The following is an 18719-nucleotide window of genomic DNA, read 5'->3' on the forward strand; positions in this document are numbered from 1 at the left end:
ATTTACATGTAGGTAATGTCCTCAAGTTCTGTATATATTTACATTTAAAGGATGATCATGGTGTTGATGATGGCGTTAAGCCAGAGGACAGTGTTTCAAATGTTGTTGGTAAATCTTCAGTCACTAAAAGCTCATCTAGTGGTAAAGTGAGCACAACTTCTTCTGCCAAAATCAAGGCAAAAGCAGAAAAGGCAGCATTACTCGCTTGTATGGCAGTCTTAAAAGAGAAGCATGCTTTGGAGGAGCAAGAGCTAAAGCTAAGGAGGAAACGTGAACAGCTTGAGCTTGAAGCGCTGCTTTCTGCCTCTTCTGCAAAGTTAGCTGTTCTCCAAGCTGCTGAAGTTCAAAGTATATCTAACATATCGTCCAATGCTATGAATTCATATTATGAAAGGGAAATCAAGAAAACAGCTGCTTCAGCCACAGTCAAGCCTAGTACACCAGTCAATGAAGATAAACCTGCAGTGCAAATAGTACAGACTGAAAGCAACATATCTGCAATGATCCTGCCAGGAACGGAAATTGAAGGTGAGCCACAAGCTGAAACGGTCATCACAATGCAATTTCACAATGTGGATCCTCCATCGCCCAGGTCAATTCCTACAGCGGCAGAAGGACGGTTGGAGGACATTTGTACCATTTTACAAAGACAAAATGAAATAACTGCAACCCTTGTTCAGCATCAGCGTGCATCGTCATTACCATCCAGGAAAATACCTGTATTCGATGGTGATCCTCTTCAGTATATCTCTTTCATTAATGTGTTTGAACAAGGAGTGGAAGAAAAGGCCAATAAGAGGGACTGCTTGTATTATTTGGAGCAGTTTACAACAGGACAGCCGAGAGAGCTGGTACGCAGTTGTCAACATATGGCTGCAGGACAAGGCTATATACAAGCAAAGCAACTGCTCAAAGAACACTTTGGAAATGAATATAAAATTGCAACTGCTTATATTGACAAGGCGTTATCTTGGCCTGCAATTAAAAATGAAGATGTGAAATCATTGCAAGCATATTCTCTTTTCTTACGTGGGAGTTGTAATGTCATGGAAACATTGCAACATATGCAGGAACTGGACATGCCAGTGAACATGAAAATCATTTTGTGCAAGTTGCCATATAAAATGAGAGAGAAATGGAGAGCGTTCGCATATGATATATTGGAAACCTCTAAACACAGAGCTCAGTTTGAAGATTTGGTTGCATTTATTGAAAAGCAGGTGAAAATTCTTTCAGATCCTTTGTTTGGGGACATTCAGAATGTAACGTCAACAATCCCTGTCTCAAAGGTTGACAACAGACTGAAGTCACAACCAAGCAAACAAATTAAAGGGAACAGCTTTGCTGCTACAGCCACACCCATGATCATGAAAAAAACCTACAGTACGGAAAGGCTGATTACTACAACAAGCCATGACTTTACAGTAAAGCCATCTTGTGTCTGCTGTACTCAATGACACACACTGGAGGAGTGTCAACAGTTTCAGCGGAAGAAGCACAGAGACAAAATGCTTTTTCTAAAGGAGAAAGGGCTGTGTTTTGGTTGCTTAGGTGCTGGGCACATAAGCAAGGACTGTGCTAAGCGTTTGATATGTAGAACGTGTGGTAAAGGTCATCCCACTGTCCTCCATATTGATAACGATGGCGTAAGCCCTGAATGCTATGGAGAGCCCTCCTCTTCAAAGAATGTAAAAACTTGTGGTCATACAGGGGCCGGAAGAGAAAGCGGTTTGCTTTCCATTCTGCCAGTTCAAATAAAGTCTGTTAAAGGTAGTCATGTCATACAGACATATGCTTTTTTAGATCCTGGCAGTTCAGCTAGCTTCTGTTCAGAGCACCTCATGCAAAAGCTAAATCTTGTGGGCAAAAGAACTCACTTCCTGTTACAAACGATGGGTCAAGAAAAGGTCGTCTCTGCCCACTCACTTACTGGTCTTGAAGTTTCTGGTTTAGGCAGCAATGCCTTCTATGAACTTCCAGAAATCCTAACACAGGAAAGGATGCCTGTCACCACGGATAACTTTGTAAAGGAAGAAGATCTGATCAGGTGGCCATATCTGTCAAAGGTTCAAATTCCCCACATAATGGCTAATGTGGACCTGCTGATTGGATGCAACGCTCCCAAGTTATTGGAACCATGGGAGGTCATTCATAGCCAGGGGAATGGCCCATATGCTATAAGAACAGCATTGGGCTGGGTCATAAATGGGCCCATGGAAGATGGTAAAAGCAACTTGGACAGCGAGCACCCACCAACAGTTGTAAATAGGATATCTGTTTGTAAGCTGGAGGAGATGCTGAAAAGTCAATATAACTATGACTTTAATGAAAGGGTTACAGAGGAAAAGGGTTTGTCAAGGGAGGACCTTAAGTTCATGAAGATCATGGAAAAATCTGCAACAATGGAAGACGGACACTACTGTTTGAAGTTACCTTTTAAAAAGGATAACATAAAGATGCCAAACAATTTCTCCATAGTTAAACAAAGATTGCAAAGTCTACAACGAAAACTTCTCAACAATGAACAGTTGCATAAAGAATATAAAAACTTTATGGACGAGATGATAAGTAATGGATATGCAGAGCAAATACCTTCACAGCAGCTGTCTTGCGAAAATGGAAAGAAGTGGTACATTCCTCATCACGCAGTTTACCATCCCAGAAAACGATCCATAAGAATTGTATTTGACTGTGGGGCATCATTCCAGGGGACATCATTAAACAAGCAGCTCTTACAAGGTCCTAATCTCACAAGCACATTGCTTGGGGTTTTGCTTAGATTTCGACAGGATCCAGTCGCATTTATGGGTGACATAAAGGCAATGTTTTATCAAGTTAAAGTTGCCAAAGAAGACAGAGACTTTCTGCGTTTTTTATGGTGGCCAGATGGAGATCTGAGCAAGGACATAATTGAGTTTCGCATGACTGTTCATCTGTTCGGTGCAGTATCTTCCCCTAGCTGCGCCAGTTTCGCTTTGAGAAAAACAGCTGAGGACAATAAGACTGAATTCCTAGACAAGGTATGTGAAACGCTGAAAGAGAACTTCTATGTGGACGACTGTTTAAAGAGTGTGGCCTCCACCTCAGATGCTGTCGATTTGGTCAAAGATCTTTCAGCACAGTCAAAGGGGAGGATTTACACTGACCAAGTGGGTCAGTAACAATCGCACCCTGTTGCAAAGTATCTCTGAGGAGCAAAGGGCTAAAGACTTGAAAGAATTAAATCTTGACAGAGACAAACTTCCGGTAGAAAGAGCTCTGGGCTTGCAGTGGTGCGTGGAAACTGATACATTCAACTTCAAAATGGATATCCCTCAAAAATCCTGTACTAGGCGTGGAATGTTATCAATATCAAGTTCCATTTACGATCCATTGGGATTTCTTGCACCAGTCCTGCTGCCTGCCAAAGGAATGCAGCAGGAGCTTTGCAAAAGGAAACTGGGATGGGATGAACCAATACCCCAAACCATGTTGCAAAAGTGGAAAGGTTGGCTCAGTGATTTGCAAATGCTTTCCCATTTCAAGGTTAAAAGGTGTATACAACCAAGAGAGTTTGGACCTCTCTCACATGCACAGCTACACCATTTTTCAGATGCTGGTGAATCTGGATATGGAACCGTGTCATATCTGCGCATGCAAGATAATAGGAAATCCATCCACGTCGCGTTCTTGATGGGCAAGGCAAGAGTAACACCTCTAAAACCTGTCACTATTCCACGTCTGGAACTAACAGCTGCTGTAGTTGCCGTCCGAGTGGATCTCATGTTAAGGGCTCAGTTGAGAATGAAACTCGAGCAATCTATATTTTGGACAGATAGTACATCTGTATTAAAATATATAATGAATGAGGATAAACGATTCCTTACCTTTGTGGCAAACAGAGTCTCATTCATTACAACTGCAACTAAACAATCACAATGGAGATATGTAAGCTCGAAGAAAAACCCAGCAGATGATGCTACAAGAGGGCTCAAGGCTGGGAACGTTGTTCATAGCAGCCGCTGGATCGAAGGACCAAGCTTTCTGCAGAAGCCGGAAAGTGATTGGCCAACCAATTTAATGGAATGCTCCTTAGAACCAGAGGACCCTGAAGTCAAAGGTGAGGCCACAGTAAATGTTACTCAGGTAAAAGACTTGCTAGATGCTACATGTCAATTGATGGTGTACTTCTCAGACTGGAGAAGGCTCAAGGTTGCTGTTGCTTGGTTCCTTAGACTGAAGGAAATCCTTCGTTCAATGAGAAATAAGAAAAAAAGACCGCAACCTTACTCAGATAACCCAATTTGTAAAGGTACTACAAAGGAGAAAGTAAAGAAAACGCAACTGTACAGACTATCTTCAAAGGATCTTCTGGAAGCTGAGCTTGCCATTATTAGATTTTGCCAGCAACAACGATTTGGAGAGGAGGTTGCTACGTTGTCAAGTGGGAAAGGTTCTGTGAGCAGGCACAGCTCAATTTATAGATTAGATCCTTATCTTGACGATAAAGGCCTCTTAAGAGTTGGGGGACGACTGACAAAGGGCTCCTTACCAGAAGAAATAAAGCATCCCTTTGTTCTTGCAAAGGATCAACATGTAGCAAGTCTCATCCTAAAGCACATTCATCAACAGCTTGGTCATAGCGGTCGTAACCACACCTTATCCACACTAAGGAGAAGATACTGGATCACAAAGGCCAACTCAGCTGTAAGGAAGGTTATCGCAGAATGTAATTTTTGCAGGAAATATCATGGAAAAGCCTTGGAGCAAAAGATGGCAGATTTACTCAAGGAAAGAATCTTGCCAGATAACCCACCATTCACCAATGTCGGGGTTGATTACTTCGGACCTATTGAAGTGAAAAGAGGACGAGGTACAGCTAAACGCTATGGAGTCATTTTCACCTGTTTAGCCAGCCGAGCAGTGCACTTGGAAGTGGCTAGCTCTCTAAACACAGATGCCTGCATTAATGCTTTGCGTCGTTTTGTGAGTCGAAGAGGTCAAGTCGCTCACATCCAATCGGACAATGGAACCAACTTTGTCGGAGCAGACAGAGAGTTAAGGGAGGCTCTTGAATCGCTGAAACATACCCAAATAGCGGATGCTTTGCGACACATTGGAATAAGATGGAGTTTTAATCCGCCTGGAGCATCACATCATGGTGGAATTTGGGAACGGATAATTCGTATGATCAGAAAGATTCTGAGATCCGTTCTTCAGCAACAACAGTTGGACGACGATGGCTTAAATACGGTTCTATGTGAAATTGAAGCAATTTTAAATGACAGACCCATCACAAAGCTTTCTGATGATCCAAAAGACCTAGAGCCACTTACACCAAATCACATCCTCCTGATGAAAGGAAAACCATCTTTACCACCCGGACTATTTGACCCTCAGGATATGTATCTGAAGAGAAGATGGAAACAGGCTCAGTACATCTCAGACCTTTTTTGGAAACGATGGATACGCGAATACCTGCCTTTGTTACAGGAGAGACAAAAATGGAACCAAAAGAAGAAGAATCTAAAACCTGGAGATATAGTCATTATAATGGATTCTTCTGCACCGCGTGGTTCCTGGCCACTTGGAAGAGTTCTGGAAGCCATTTGTGACAAAAAAGGACTCGTGCGATCTGCACGTTTAAAAACAAAGACTAATATTCTGGAAAGACCTGTAACCAAACTTTGCTTGTTACATGAGACTGTAATCTAAAAGTGTGTTACTTATGTTTATTTATGTGAATGTATAGGTCTAAAGTAGACTCTATTAGTGGCTCCTTATTTTCTTTGTGATTAGAATTGCCATGTCTGATAGCCATTTCAATTAGGGGCCGGGGTGTAGGAGCCATTCTTGGGTTAATACCTTATGTGGTCACTAGAGGTTACCTTTTTCTGTTTTGATTATGTAATGTAAAGGTATTTAAGGTAGACGCACGTAATCGGCATCAGGTGTGTCATTGAGAAGGCAAACAGTTTGTGACTGTTGCGCTGTTATGCTATGTCGATACGGAATAAAGACCAAAAATGACAAGATACATACTGCTGGATTTATTGGACTGTGAACATTCATGCATACCAGTGACATCGCGTCACCCCCGTTAACGACCACCTCAGTGGCTTCAAGCGTAGGCTTAGCCTCTACACCAAGGAAACTTAAAAACTCCTGAAGACGCCTGGAGACGGAAGAAGCCCCCCCACTCGGAGAAGGAACACCGCTGCGCCTTTTTCTTTTATCAAATCAAATCAAATCACTTTTATTGTCACATCACATGTGCAGGTACATTGGTACAGTACATGTGAGTGAAATTCTTGTGTGCGAGCTTCACAAGCAACAGAGTTGTGCAAATACAATAACGTAAACAAAGCAAAATACAAGGATGGCTAATCTGAAACTAATAAATATATGTACAATATATAATAGTATATGCATTTCTGGATGTGTATACTAAATGTTTTTCTGTGTGTGTGTGTGTGTGTGTGTGTATACACATTTTTACAAATTAAATAGAGTAAAAATAAAATAAAATATATAAAAATATACAGAGTTGAGACATGTGCAAGACAGTGGCATTACTGTACAGTGTGTAGTGCATAATGTTGAAGTTCCAGTAGTGAAGCTGAGGTGTCTATGATGTGTTTTAACTTCCCGTTCAGTGTTCTCGTTTCTAAACACTACTTTACCCAGAGTTTGTACAAGGCTTCATTCTCACCCCCGAACAGTTAATAAGGTGATAACGAGCAAAAGAAGTTGATAGAAAAGTTAACATCATTTTATCCGTTAGTAAAAATCAGTGTGTTTGGACTCGCTGGCTGATATTTTAGGGAATCGAGCTCATTCGTTCCCTTGCAGAGAGCTCAGTGTGGTATCATTCATCAGTTCGAGCAGCCAGTTTGGTTCTAAAGAACATGCAGCTGACTGAATGAGGCGTTTCATGATATTTAACCCACCGACAGCATAAAACAGAGTCGTTAGCTGATGAGCAGACTCTGGATTTTCTGTTGTTTGAGACTCGGTCATAGCAGCGTTTCATGTTAAAGTAAAACATGTTAGACTGGACTGACCTTGACCTTTGAGAGGTCAAACTGAAGGAAGCCTTTGTGTTTTACCTTCATTTTTCTGTTTATGAACAAAGACACGAGTCTGCAGAACATATCGTCGATCAGGCCTCTGTTCCCTAGATTTAGACACATTTCACACCCCTTCAGTGAGTCTTGATCATTTCAGCTGTGTTCTGAAATGAGAAACTGAACCCTTGAACACATCAGGGAACTGTTCACAGAGGTCCCAGAGACCTCTATAGGGCCAGAAGTCTTTTACAGACGCAGGGGTCGCCCCCTGGTGGCCTGTAAATGGAGTACAGTTTTTTTGTTTTGTTGCTTCACTTTTCCAACCTGGCAGCTGTGTCAATGTTCTGATGTCTGTGGTCCTTTTTGGCAGTGACGTCATTCCCGAGTTTGTGCATTCCAGCAGGAAAGTCAGAAAAGCAAAGTAAGATGGGATTTATTTTAGCTGCAGCACGTTCATTGATAGAATGTGGTAAGTGCTTAGCATGTGGCTTATATCATGAGTCACAAATACAGGTGAGTGACAGAGCAGATTATGTTTATGTTCTCTGTCACCATCTTGGATTGTTGAGGCTGCCTGCTCTGACTTTCCAAGAAGGAAATACTAGTTGAGGGGGAGTTCCAGATGAAAATTACTACTGGGAGCTCAGGAATTCCGACTTCCGACTCAATCTGGAATGCACCGTAAGCCAAGGGCCAACAAGACAACAGCAGATATTTTGACGTCGCCCCCTGGTGACAGGACAAGGTTACAGCACCATTGTACAACCACACCGCTGCCTTCAGTGACCTTGCTTTTTAGGTGTAACCACTTTTCTGTATCTCTGTTGACACTTAATCGCAAAAAAAAATGTTGTTTGAAGTCAAAATACAAAGAAATTGTGAGCAGTAATCGGCAAAAATAGTCTGATAATTATGGGGCGCCGTTTGTAAACTGAAACATGCTGAAATTAACGGCAACATTTTTCCACATTTAGCTCAAAACCTTACAAAAACATGTTTTTTCGAGTAATTTTTTACAACATTTAGTAAAATATTTGTAACTTTTCATCAAATGTTAAATATTAAATCTAAATGTTAAATATTAAATCTAAATATTATATTTAAATCTAAATGTTAAATGTTAAACCTAAATGTTTAGGCTAATATGCAAATTTATTGTACGAATCAACGGAAATACCAAAATAAAAGCTTCCCGAAAACCTCCGGTGCAAAATTGTGTCTGTTCTCACCCCTCATTTCTCCCCGCCATGTGCTGCTTCACTTCTTGCCTACGAGCATGTCCAGCGATTTTGCTGGACATGCTTGAGGATTTTGTTTAAGTGTGGTAATGAGATGATGATTCTTTTTTCTGTATAGCTGAACAGGCTCTTGAGATCCTACATGTGCTGCCATCACTCTTCCCATCCACCTCTGCTCCTCCAAAGAGGGCACGGGATGCGAGTGAGGCTCTGGTGCATGTCCTTGAGGTGAGTTGTGTAAAATGTAGTAGTTGTTTTTTGTTTTTGTTCTTTTTGGGACAACAGTATTAAAAAATGCTTCTGATGAGTGCCAAAGTATTTTATATTCACATATTATATGTTCTAAGCCTTCAAAAGGCACCTAAAACACATTTTTGGAATGAGGGTTCTCACAGGTTAGATCTCTGTGACCAGTAAATACAAACATGGATGCATTACGTGGTAGCACATTTTTATCACCTCAATGATACCTAATTAAATGTAGCCTTGGTTTTCTGTTTTTCAGGAAGGCTAGACAGATGTGAACAGTAATTCCATCGAGAATAATTAAAAGTAGCAATTTCAGATGTGTTTTCTCAGAACCTCAACTTTTGTTGTAATTTAGCTTTAGTTATGTGTTTGAAACAAAAGTGCATCATCCTTACAAAAGTATGTCTGTGTTATGTGTTAAAGGACCAAGAAGACCCTAATACCTATCTGATGAAACGTCCTCTCTCCTGCCCAGTCCTGATTGTGAGTCCATCCAACTGCATCCTAGCGGTAGGAGATGTGCCAATAACCACATTTCCAAAAGACTTGGTTACCGAGGGTGCTTTATACCTTATGGCCTACTATTACACCCTTCACCTTACATACCCAAAGTGTGTAGCCACTCTGCTTTCCGTCATACAGACGGAGGTTCTCTTGGACAAAATCCATGAGAGAGATCTCACATCATCTTACAAGAAGAGCATGGCTGAGTGGACTGCTTTTATTGGCCAGTAAAGCCAATATGGTCAGATGGACTATAGGAAAGGACTTCCTCTCTCCTTCCACGGCTACTACAGTCCATGTTGGTTGTGATTGATTTTTGTTTGTAATTTGGCCAGGTTAGCCCAGTGTTATAATTAAGGGTGCACGATAATATTGGCTAACATGCCGACATTTTGTGTTTGGTTTGTGCAGTGCAGAGACAGCCTCGCTTTTAGTTAATTTTAAGATTTTTTTTTTCTTTAATCTTGAGTTTAGACAGAAGACTATTCAGAAAATAGGCTCTACTGTGAAAGAGTAAATTGACTAAGCTGAGACTGACTAGTTTGGTATAAAAGTAAGAATTGCTTTATTGGGTATTGGCTAGTACAACTGTAAAATATTGGATACATCCTTACTCAAACCTATAGACTGTTACCAGACAGAACCGCAGCTGAAATAACAAGGGAGAGTGAAAACTTCCCTTTATTCTTATGGTGTTTACCTAGCAAGAGTTGAAAAGTCCGACATGCGGCTTATTGTGATCTGGTCACCCTGTGTGCATGTCTGGTATGGCTGCTCAGCAGCCATACATTACAGGGAATGAAAAAATCTTTTCAATTTGTTATTGTTGCAATTGCATTCTCTTAATAAAACCCAGTATCTACAGTGCAGGCTCTCCTACTGAAAGTTTTTGAGATACATACATAAAATGTCCAGTTCACCAGCAGTTTAATGCTCTAAAGATTTATTTCAGTCCTTCATGTTCGAGACTCAGATGTTGACACATGGCAGTACTGCACTTTAAAGATTTTACGTGGACTCTGCTGACTCCATTGCTAATTTCAGAACATCCTCAAGTGGCAGGAAGTCACGAGGAAAGGTGTACTCAGTCAGGTTGGAAAGTCCGGACATCACACAGCAGCTCAAGTCTGTGCGGAAAATATCCATGTCGCACGCCTCATACCACTCATTGGTTAAAGCGGTGTAGTACTCGACGTCCGAAGTGGTGGTGAAGCCATTGAAACCCCCGACGACAAAGAGGCGATCATCAATTACCTCAATGCCAAAGTTGCTGCGGGGGGTCAGCATAGAGAACACGAGGTTCCACGTGTTGGTATGCGGGTTGTAAGCCTCAGCGGTGCGCAGATAGTTGTTTCCATCGAAGCCACCAACCTAAAAGTAAATACGTGGCTCAAATGATTGAATGTAAGTGTAACCAGCTTCACCGTACCCCTGTAAGAAAATGCACCTGCTATATGTCTTTAGCTGCTTTTGCACAGATACTCCAGAAAGTGACGGAAGAATTAAGTTGCAATATTGTCCAAAGTTGCCCTTAATATGTAGCAGATACAAGGAAATTGTTTACCTTAGGTGTGATCTGACTACTGGAAATACTCTGATTGGTTTAGGGTTTTACCTGGATAAAGCGAACAGCTACCTGACATATTCTCATGCTGTTATATGGAGTTTACACATAAAAGTTGTTTAAAAAAGGCCCATTAACGTCCCAGTATTTGCATTTTCACAGGCCCGCATTTGTTGGGAATGTCTAGAAAAGATCAGGGTGCAGTGGTGTGTGAAAATGACTTCTGAATTAAAAGGAGAAAGTAAAATAAAGTAGAAGCCAGCTGTTGTGGAAGTCTGTATGAGACCTTTTTTCACTCAAGCCTCAACTACAGCTATTAAAGTGCTGTTGTCTATTACACCACGCTATTATCAACAAAGATGAATAGCCCTCGACAAAAAGTATTTGTGTTTTCAGTATAAATGTCTTCACAGCTCTTTTGCCTTTAGTCCAAAAAGGAACACTGAGTTCCAGTCCTTTCTTCCTATAACAGATTAAAGTAGCCCTGACAGGCTATAAGTGCCTATAAGCCTGATCAAAGACCCTGAGGTCAGCACCAGGGTAAGGTCACTGCATTCTGCTGATGATAACTTTTCCTTTTTTTGAATAGAGACTTAGTCTGAATAGAAAATAAATACTAAACGGTAGCTAGCTAAATAAAGAAGTGTGTCTCAGAAGGTGAGACTAAAATCTTTGCTTTTTACCAAAGGGTGCAGCTGCAAAACAACTAAATAAGTGGTTTTAAGGCAAATAGCAAGATAAATTTACAGCTAAAAGGCCTACCGTCCCCAGAGGATGAGTTCTAATCACTTGGCTTATTCCCTCATTTTTCTAAAGGTATTGCAGGATAAGTTTGAAATTGTCTCTAACATATGTCCTCTATGGAACGATGAGGATGACAATGTTGGTTTTGAATAAGTATTTCTGTTGTACTGAGTGAAATGTGAAATCATCAAAGACACAACATTTTGGGAATGAGGCACATGAAAAAAAAAAGAGAGGCAGAAACATCACTAATCAGTTAAATTAATACATAGAATGAGTAAGAATGCCTTCTCTGAACCTGTGGTCAGGATAGGAATCTGATCATTGATAAATACAAAACAAAGTTAGCCAAATTCTGTGTCAGCCAAATCTGTGTTAAGCCTTGCTGATCAAAGCACATTACAGATTTGATTTGTATGTTACGTGAGTGTCAGCACTACTTTGTGGTCTTACTGCAAAGACATGATCCGCATATGCAATGACACCTATCCCGCTGCGGCGGCTGTTCATGGGACTGATCATCGTCCACTGGTTGCTCTCTGGGTTGTAATATTCAGCTGTCTGCAGACACTCGTTGCCATTGAGTCCACCACAAATGTAAATCTGAAAACAAAAAAGGGACATTAAAAATTTTTACATTTCTTAGATTTCAGTTGGAAACAATGTTACCTGTAAGTGAAATGTTTCCACATCATTTGTGAAGTAAGACCGATACTCAGTACCCAAGTGTCCAACTGAAAAATATGACAATTAACAAATGTGTGTGTTTTACAATTTTTTTAATATCTGTTATATTTTAGTTGACAAGTCAACTCAAATAAAGTACTGTACATAAATGCAAAGATGCACTTGTGATCAGTTAGAAACAAAATAGATATATATTAGTATATTTTTCAACTTTTTAAACTATACTTTTAAATTTGAAAACATGAACATAGAAACCAGTTTGTGACCTATCTTGCACCTCGCTTCACTGTAAAAATGTGTATTCCCTGACTGGTTGGCAAGTGGTTGCTGGAGGTTGATGGCTGTCACTACTGTGAAATTGTAACCAGGAAGGTTTTGCACCACAAGCCTCCTTGTGTTTCCTTTGGTCGTAAGCAGACTGTTGAGGTTTGCATGGAGTACTCTGACTTACTGCAAATACTCAAACTATTTGCTGTAGAAATCTGTAGAGTCTTTCATACAACCACTGCCTAACCAGCTGAGGAGTACACATTTTCCCCTAGCAACTGGTTGTTACCAAAGGTTGCTGACAGGTCTCTAGGCCTGTGTGCCTTAGACCCTACTCTATTTCTCTGCTACTGTTTTACTTCACCCACCCGGTTGTTAAGTGTTGTGCAGCTGGCGTGGCTCCTCTGTTCGTGCATCGGTGCAATAAGACTCCACTGGTTGATTTCAGGTTGATAGCGCTCTGCACTGCTGAGTCGTACATGCCCGTCGTGGCCTCCCAGGGCATAGATGAACCCGTTCAACACAGTCACGCTCACATAGCAGCGGCGGGAGTGCATGGGCGCCACCTCATTCCAGGCGTGAGTGGTCAGGTCAAACCTACGGACGCTGTTGAAATGCTCCACCCCGTCGAAGCCACCAACGGAGTAGACGTACCCGTTGAGGAAGGCGGCTCCATGATAAGCACGAGGACACTCGAGGTTGTTCGTTACGTTGACCCAGCGGTTAGCCCGGCAATCGTAGGCCTCGATGCCGTTAGTTGGCTCACCACCACTCCACCCCCCAATGGCCAGCAGGATGGAATGAGGCAGGCGGGGACGAGCAAGAGGGTGATACAAGGCAGACATGAAGGGTCTGCTTCCTAGATCATGTATGTCTAAGATGGCATTACTTATCATGGACAGGCACTCAGAATTGGCCTCCACCAGCTCACTAGACAGCACATTGTCCTTTAGGTAGTCTGACGTCATCAATCCCAGTCGGACCTATAGAGAGATGACAGAAGAGAATGTGACTATGAATTTCAACTACATCAGTTTTAGTAAACTCAAGCTTCTTTAGGATAATGCTCCTAATGTTGTTTAATTTTCTTATTGCTAGCAAGAGAGCGACCAAAGTCAGACACCATTAGCCTTTTCGTCAACAGGGACAGTTTTTAGTCATAGCCCTAGCAACTATACTTAATAAATATAATTTATTCTATAGTATGTGTGTAGAGATCTGATACGGTTTTAATGCTCTTGAAGAGAATTTCTTAAATGTGGTTTGGCTACACCTGAAAAGAGCAAAATCTCAAGATATTAAAGCATCCTTATACCCAGATGGATCGACTCAATCTATGACTTAAATGCTGAAGATTTAAGTCCAAACTAAATGTAGTAATGAAAGTTTATAGACCTTGGACAACAGAGCGGTGAGGTGTTGTTTCCGTTGTACAGGTACATGGCTAATCCACTTTGTAAGCGCTTCATACAAAGTGGTCTCCCACACATTGAGGTCCTCTCTATCAAGGATGTCAGCAAGTTCCTCCACAGTTAGGTGCAGGAACTCCTCCTCAAGAACAACCTGCTCAAAGTTACTGATGATGTAGTGGTAGGCCTTGGTGCGTAGTTCGGGTGATAAGCATACTTTTGTGAACTGCCAAATGCCAACGCAGTTCTCTGGGCACAGTTGCTCCCCGAGGAAGTCAGAGCAGAGTTTCACAATGTCCATTGCATTGAATTGATCAGCTGCCATGAGAAGTTCCACTACATTTTCCCCCGTTATGGAAACTGAGCCGGTGTATGCAAAGTTAATGATGAGTGCCATCATCTCAGAAGACAAGCCAGGTATGTTGAAGACCTGTTTGTCTGGGTCGCTGCAGTGGGTGAAAAGAGCCCTGAGGGTAGAGATGGAGACAGAGTAGAGAATATTAAAAGGTGTGGAGGCAACAAGATAATAAACTATGTCATGCACAAGTACTCCAAGTAACTCCAAAACAGAGTTTGTACATGTTTAGTGCACTTGATTGTTGGGTTTTCAATGTCTTTATTACATTGGCAGCATGTTTATGAAGCTATTGCCAAACACAATGCAGTCCCACACCATGACAGAGCCTCCACCGTGCTTTAAAGTTAACTCTAAACACTCACTGTTGTACCTCTATGACAAATATTGAAATCAACTCCATAGGGCCAGTTTACCCTGATATTTAGTCTAGTTATTGCGTAATTTGGCATACCTCAGTCTGTTTCCTTTCCTTATGGAAGTTCCAGTGCATGTTGCTTAATTACAGTCTCTGTTTCCCTTCCACAACCATTTCTTTTCTTTTTTTTTCTTAACATTTATTTATTGGTTTTAACAGGTTTTACATGAACCATGAAACCATTTCTGATGAGGATGAGGAAACCATTCCTCTGAAAATGATCGGGTACAAGCACTGGACTAAAAAGGGTGAAAAATGTCCAAACCAAACCTTTATAAGTCTTCAAAAAAACACAGAACTATTGCTCAAGTGGACTTTTAAAAAATCATCTGTTTCAAAGCAAAATATAAAAAAATGAGAGGCAACTCAAAACTTTTGCTCAGCGTATAACTGTATAACACAGTTCAACCTTTTTAGTATCAGGAAGTCTGGTGTGTCTTACTGTCTCAATAACAGTGGGGAAGATATTAATGTAACTTAATAAAACACTTCAATTAGACTTCACACAATCACCAAGTGATTCACAGTGCTTTTTAAATGGCACATTTACTGAAGTGGAATCTGGAGCTCTGTGAAGGTAATGATGAAATCTGCAAATGTTTGCATTATGTTTTGGGTGTATCTGTCAGTTGACCGTGACAAAGTCTTTCTATCAGAAAAGTTTTATGATTCAACCTGTTCCTTTTGGTTGGCACTGTTTCACCAACTAAGACCATGAATTACATTTTTCACAGGTATAAATCAGTCAACTGTCCTTCACATTATCAGGTAAGCAACTCACCTGAAGTACGGCGTACAGTTACATAGGATGATCCTGTGGACCGGAAATTCAACATCCTCCACTTTGATGATTGCATCACAAAATTGTCCCTCCAAACAGAGTTCATTATTTACTGAGCTCGACTTGTATGGCAGCTGGCCTCCTTCACTCATCTTGAGTTTTGTGACTGCTTTTCTTAGTTTTTTTGTCTGCAGTTTGTCTTGAAGTGTTCAAAATCAAACCTAACTGTGGAATTTGGGGAATGGAGCCCATGACATCATCATGACTTGGCAACTGTTGCCATGAATTGTTTTGAAATGTATATTTACATTGCATAAAAAAAAAGCTTTGTTTTGATTTGATTTGGATTTAAGAAATTGCATATGAGCCTCACAGATAGCATACAGCATTTTGTATGTTTGCCTCACAGAGGTCACCTAGTAAAATAAGCACTTCAAAACACTCTTACGAATGGACTACAATATCATATTTAGCTCATATTTAACCTTAATAGGCCATTTTGTTTAATAAAATCACTTTGTAATATCCAAACACAGATATTACAAAGTGTGATTCATGGCTAAGCTGTTTTCTTGGGTTGTATTAGACTTTTATCTAGTTGGAAAAATGGGCTCCTGCACTTTACTGATGTACAATAGTAGTAAGAAAGAAAGAAACAAAACACATATATACACTGTATGTATAGTACAAGACTGTTATAATGACGGTGCTTGACAGTATTACCTCAGACAGGTGCAAGCAGTCACCTGTCTGAGCACAGACTGCAGATCTGTTGTTGAGCAATTTCTTTCCATTCATAGATAAATGCAGCATCCAGCTGCAATGGGTTCTGGTTGCCTCTAATGAACATGCCAGCCCAAAATTACCCAGGCATATTCAGTGGGAGAGACATCAACACTAAATGCTGGCCAAGGAAGTGTCTGGATATGCTAGTGATCTTTGGCAATGTGGAGGCGACACGCAAACTGCCACAGGCCAGGTTGTTGTACAGGTTAGAGAACTTCATCTCGATAGCTCTGTCAAGTCACTTCCACCAAGAACAGTCAGATGGTCATGCAAGGGATCACGCGGGATCATGCGTCATGCATGCTCAGCCTGGCATCAGGATGCTTCAGTCAGTTGCAGCAGGGTGGCAGTGATGACAGTATAAGGCATAGGTGTCAAACTCTGGCCCGCGGGCCAAATTTGGCCCGCAGCCTAATTACATTTGGCCCGCGAAGCCATACCAAATTATTATTAGAGCTGGCCTACTGGTATTATACAACTAATATACATATTGTTTAGTATTAAACTTTGCTTGTTCCATATTCAGTTTTTCAGCAAAACTTGTTTGAGTCCATAAGAAGAGATTCATTCTTAAATCTGGAGGAAGATTTTTTTTTCAATAAATATTAATGTTAGCCCGCGACCTTGTTCCAGTTTTGAATTTTGGCCCACTGTGTATTTGAGTTTGACACCCCTGGTATAAGGCATACACCAGAGAAGTCATTCCTTTGTCACTATCAGTGGCTTCATCCACCTGCAGAGGAAAGCAGCTACCATGCACCTTATCATTAAGCACTCGATAGGCAACTTTACAGGGGTAGAGCACAGACGCAGTTTTAGCAGAGACACTGTTGAGCACGACGGTTTAGAAGTGTGTGTCTGAAAAAGCCCTCTGACTTGTCTTTGTGCTCTGGATGTTTGGCGTCTTAGCTTGTTAAGCTTTAAACTGTCACAAACTTGCACTTTAAGACAGACACGCTGCGGCCTCTCCTCATCACCCACCGCTGCGCAGGTATGCTTCATCTTATCTTCTTTGGTTTGGAAACTGTAAGAAACTCCATTCCGGGTTTCTCTGAGGCGTGGGCTTTCATCATCAGAGTTCATCCTCCTATAACAATTAAAATATTCTCAAGCATGATCAACGGTTAATTACGGCACCGGCCGGAGTACCGGGAGCAGTTTGGAAGAACAAAAAGACGCGGAGACTGTTCTAAATTGTCATCCCAAACTAACTCAAAGTTTATTCTTTGTGCAGCAGTTTTTATAGGCAGAAGGGTTTGTGTGTCAACAAGTTTCAAGTTACAACCATATAAGGAAGTTCCCCCTAGCTCTGAAAGGGGCCTTCTATAATCTCAACATACCTTTGAAAGGTCCGTTAAACACTAGACAGTTAGAATCCTTTAGTGATATAAGTTTGCACATGGTAGAATACTGCATGTAGTTATTTGCATTAGGAAATGTTTAACCATGTATACCCAGAGGCACATAATCAATTGTGTGTGATCCTTAGCAGGCTGCAAGCCTGGTGTGCACTCCAGGAATGCACCCCCACGTCCTGGGAGCATGAGAGCTTGCACCCCGTCCTATTGTTCCACGGCAGGATCAAGCAGCTATGCCTGTTCCAGTTTAAGTGCCTTCTTTACATATAGATGAACTGTTGGATTTTCCAGACCAGCAGGCCAAGGGAAGTCGCCCATGGGGTCACAGCAAGAGGAGATGAGGTTCAAACAAAGGGCATTGCAGAAACAGGGTCCTTTGTATAACATCATCAAAAACAATATCCTGTAAATGCTACCATGTAGAGCTGGGCGATATGAGATTTTTTCATATCACGATATGTTTTTTTCATTTCAGGCGATAACGATATCTATCACGATATAAGCCAAATAACTATATTTGTAAGATTTAAATGTGCCGTTGCTCACAAGTAAAATGTGAAATAATCAGCAGCTTGTTTTTATTTAAATATTTATTTCCCATAATAAGTTCAACAGGGTAGATGTACTTAAGGAACATGAGACTTTTTCAGATAAATAAAGGCAAATATTGCAAACTACACAAAAGGCAGCCGCTGAAGCGTTTAAGTTTCAAAATAGAACAAACGAAACAGACTAAATTGTCAATTCCACTTAGAAACAAAATATTAATTCTAAAAATAAATCTTAGTTTGTTTTACAGAAGAACAGACAAAACTGACAAACTTTTGTCAATATCAAATAAACTGAGAACTAAAAGGAAATTCTCAATCTCTCCTTGTTGTATAGCTGAGCTTTTCAAACAGTTTTGTGCGGTCAGCTGAGCGCACCATCCGCTCCGAGCTCCCTGACCTGCACTCAATCTACAGCAGGCGGTGCTGGACCAAGGCCAGGAAGATCGTGAAGGACCTCAGCCATCCCAACAACGGACTGTTCTCTCTGTTGAGGTCAGGAAAGCGATTCCGCTCCCTGAAGACCAACACAGAGAGACTGAGGAGGAGCTTCTTCCCGCAGGCGATACGGTCTCTCAATCACACCACCACACAGTCCTGACCCACACATACAGTTCTTACACACACACTGGACTTTCTGGACTTTGGTTTTGCACAACACTGGTCACTATATTCTTCATTTCCGGTTAATACTTGTACAGCTGCTGTTAGTGTGTATATATTTATTTATATTTAGATTTCTTCATACATTCTTATATAGTT

At 41.1% G+C, this 18719-nt stretch overlaps 2 protein-coding genes across 2 annotated transcripts in view; one reads left to right on the forward strand and one right to left on the reverse strand.

Annotated features, from left to right (window-relative positions):
- The window catches only part of LOC146606816 (uncharacterized), a 326199-nt gene that overhangs the window by 288066 nt on the left and 19414 nt on the right, over window positions 1-18719 (forward strand). The gene's annotated exons all lie outside the window — the stretch shown is intronic.
- Window positions 10049-15417, reverse strand: LOC146606818 (kelch-like protein 10). Its single transcript, XM_085349371.1, has 5 exons — window positions 15266-15417; window positions 13698-14178; window positions 12671-13285; window positions 11802-11951; window positions 10049-10411 (listed from the first exon to the last, which is right to left on the reverse strand). The coding sequence occupies exons 1-5, from the start codon at window positions 15415-15417 to the stop codon at window positions 10049-10051; spliced, it is 1761 nt and encodes a 586-aa protein (XP_085205497.1).

Source organism: Diplotaxodon limnothrissa, unplaced genomic scaffold (genome assembly GCF_057381915.1).
Source record: "Diplotaxodon limnothrissa isolate DT_005_m unplaced genomic scaffold, D_limnothrissa_male_GT1.1 unmapped_scaffold_6, whole genome shotgun sequence".
In the NCBI taxonomy this organism is placed as follows: Eukaryota; Metazoa; Chordata; class Actinopteri; order Cichliformes; family Cichlidae; genus Diplotaxodon; species Diplotaxodon limnothrissa.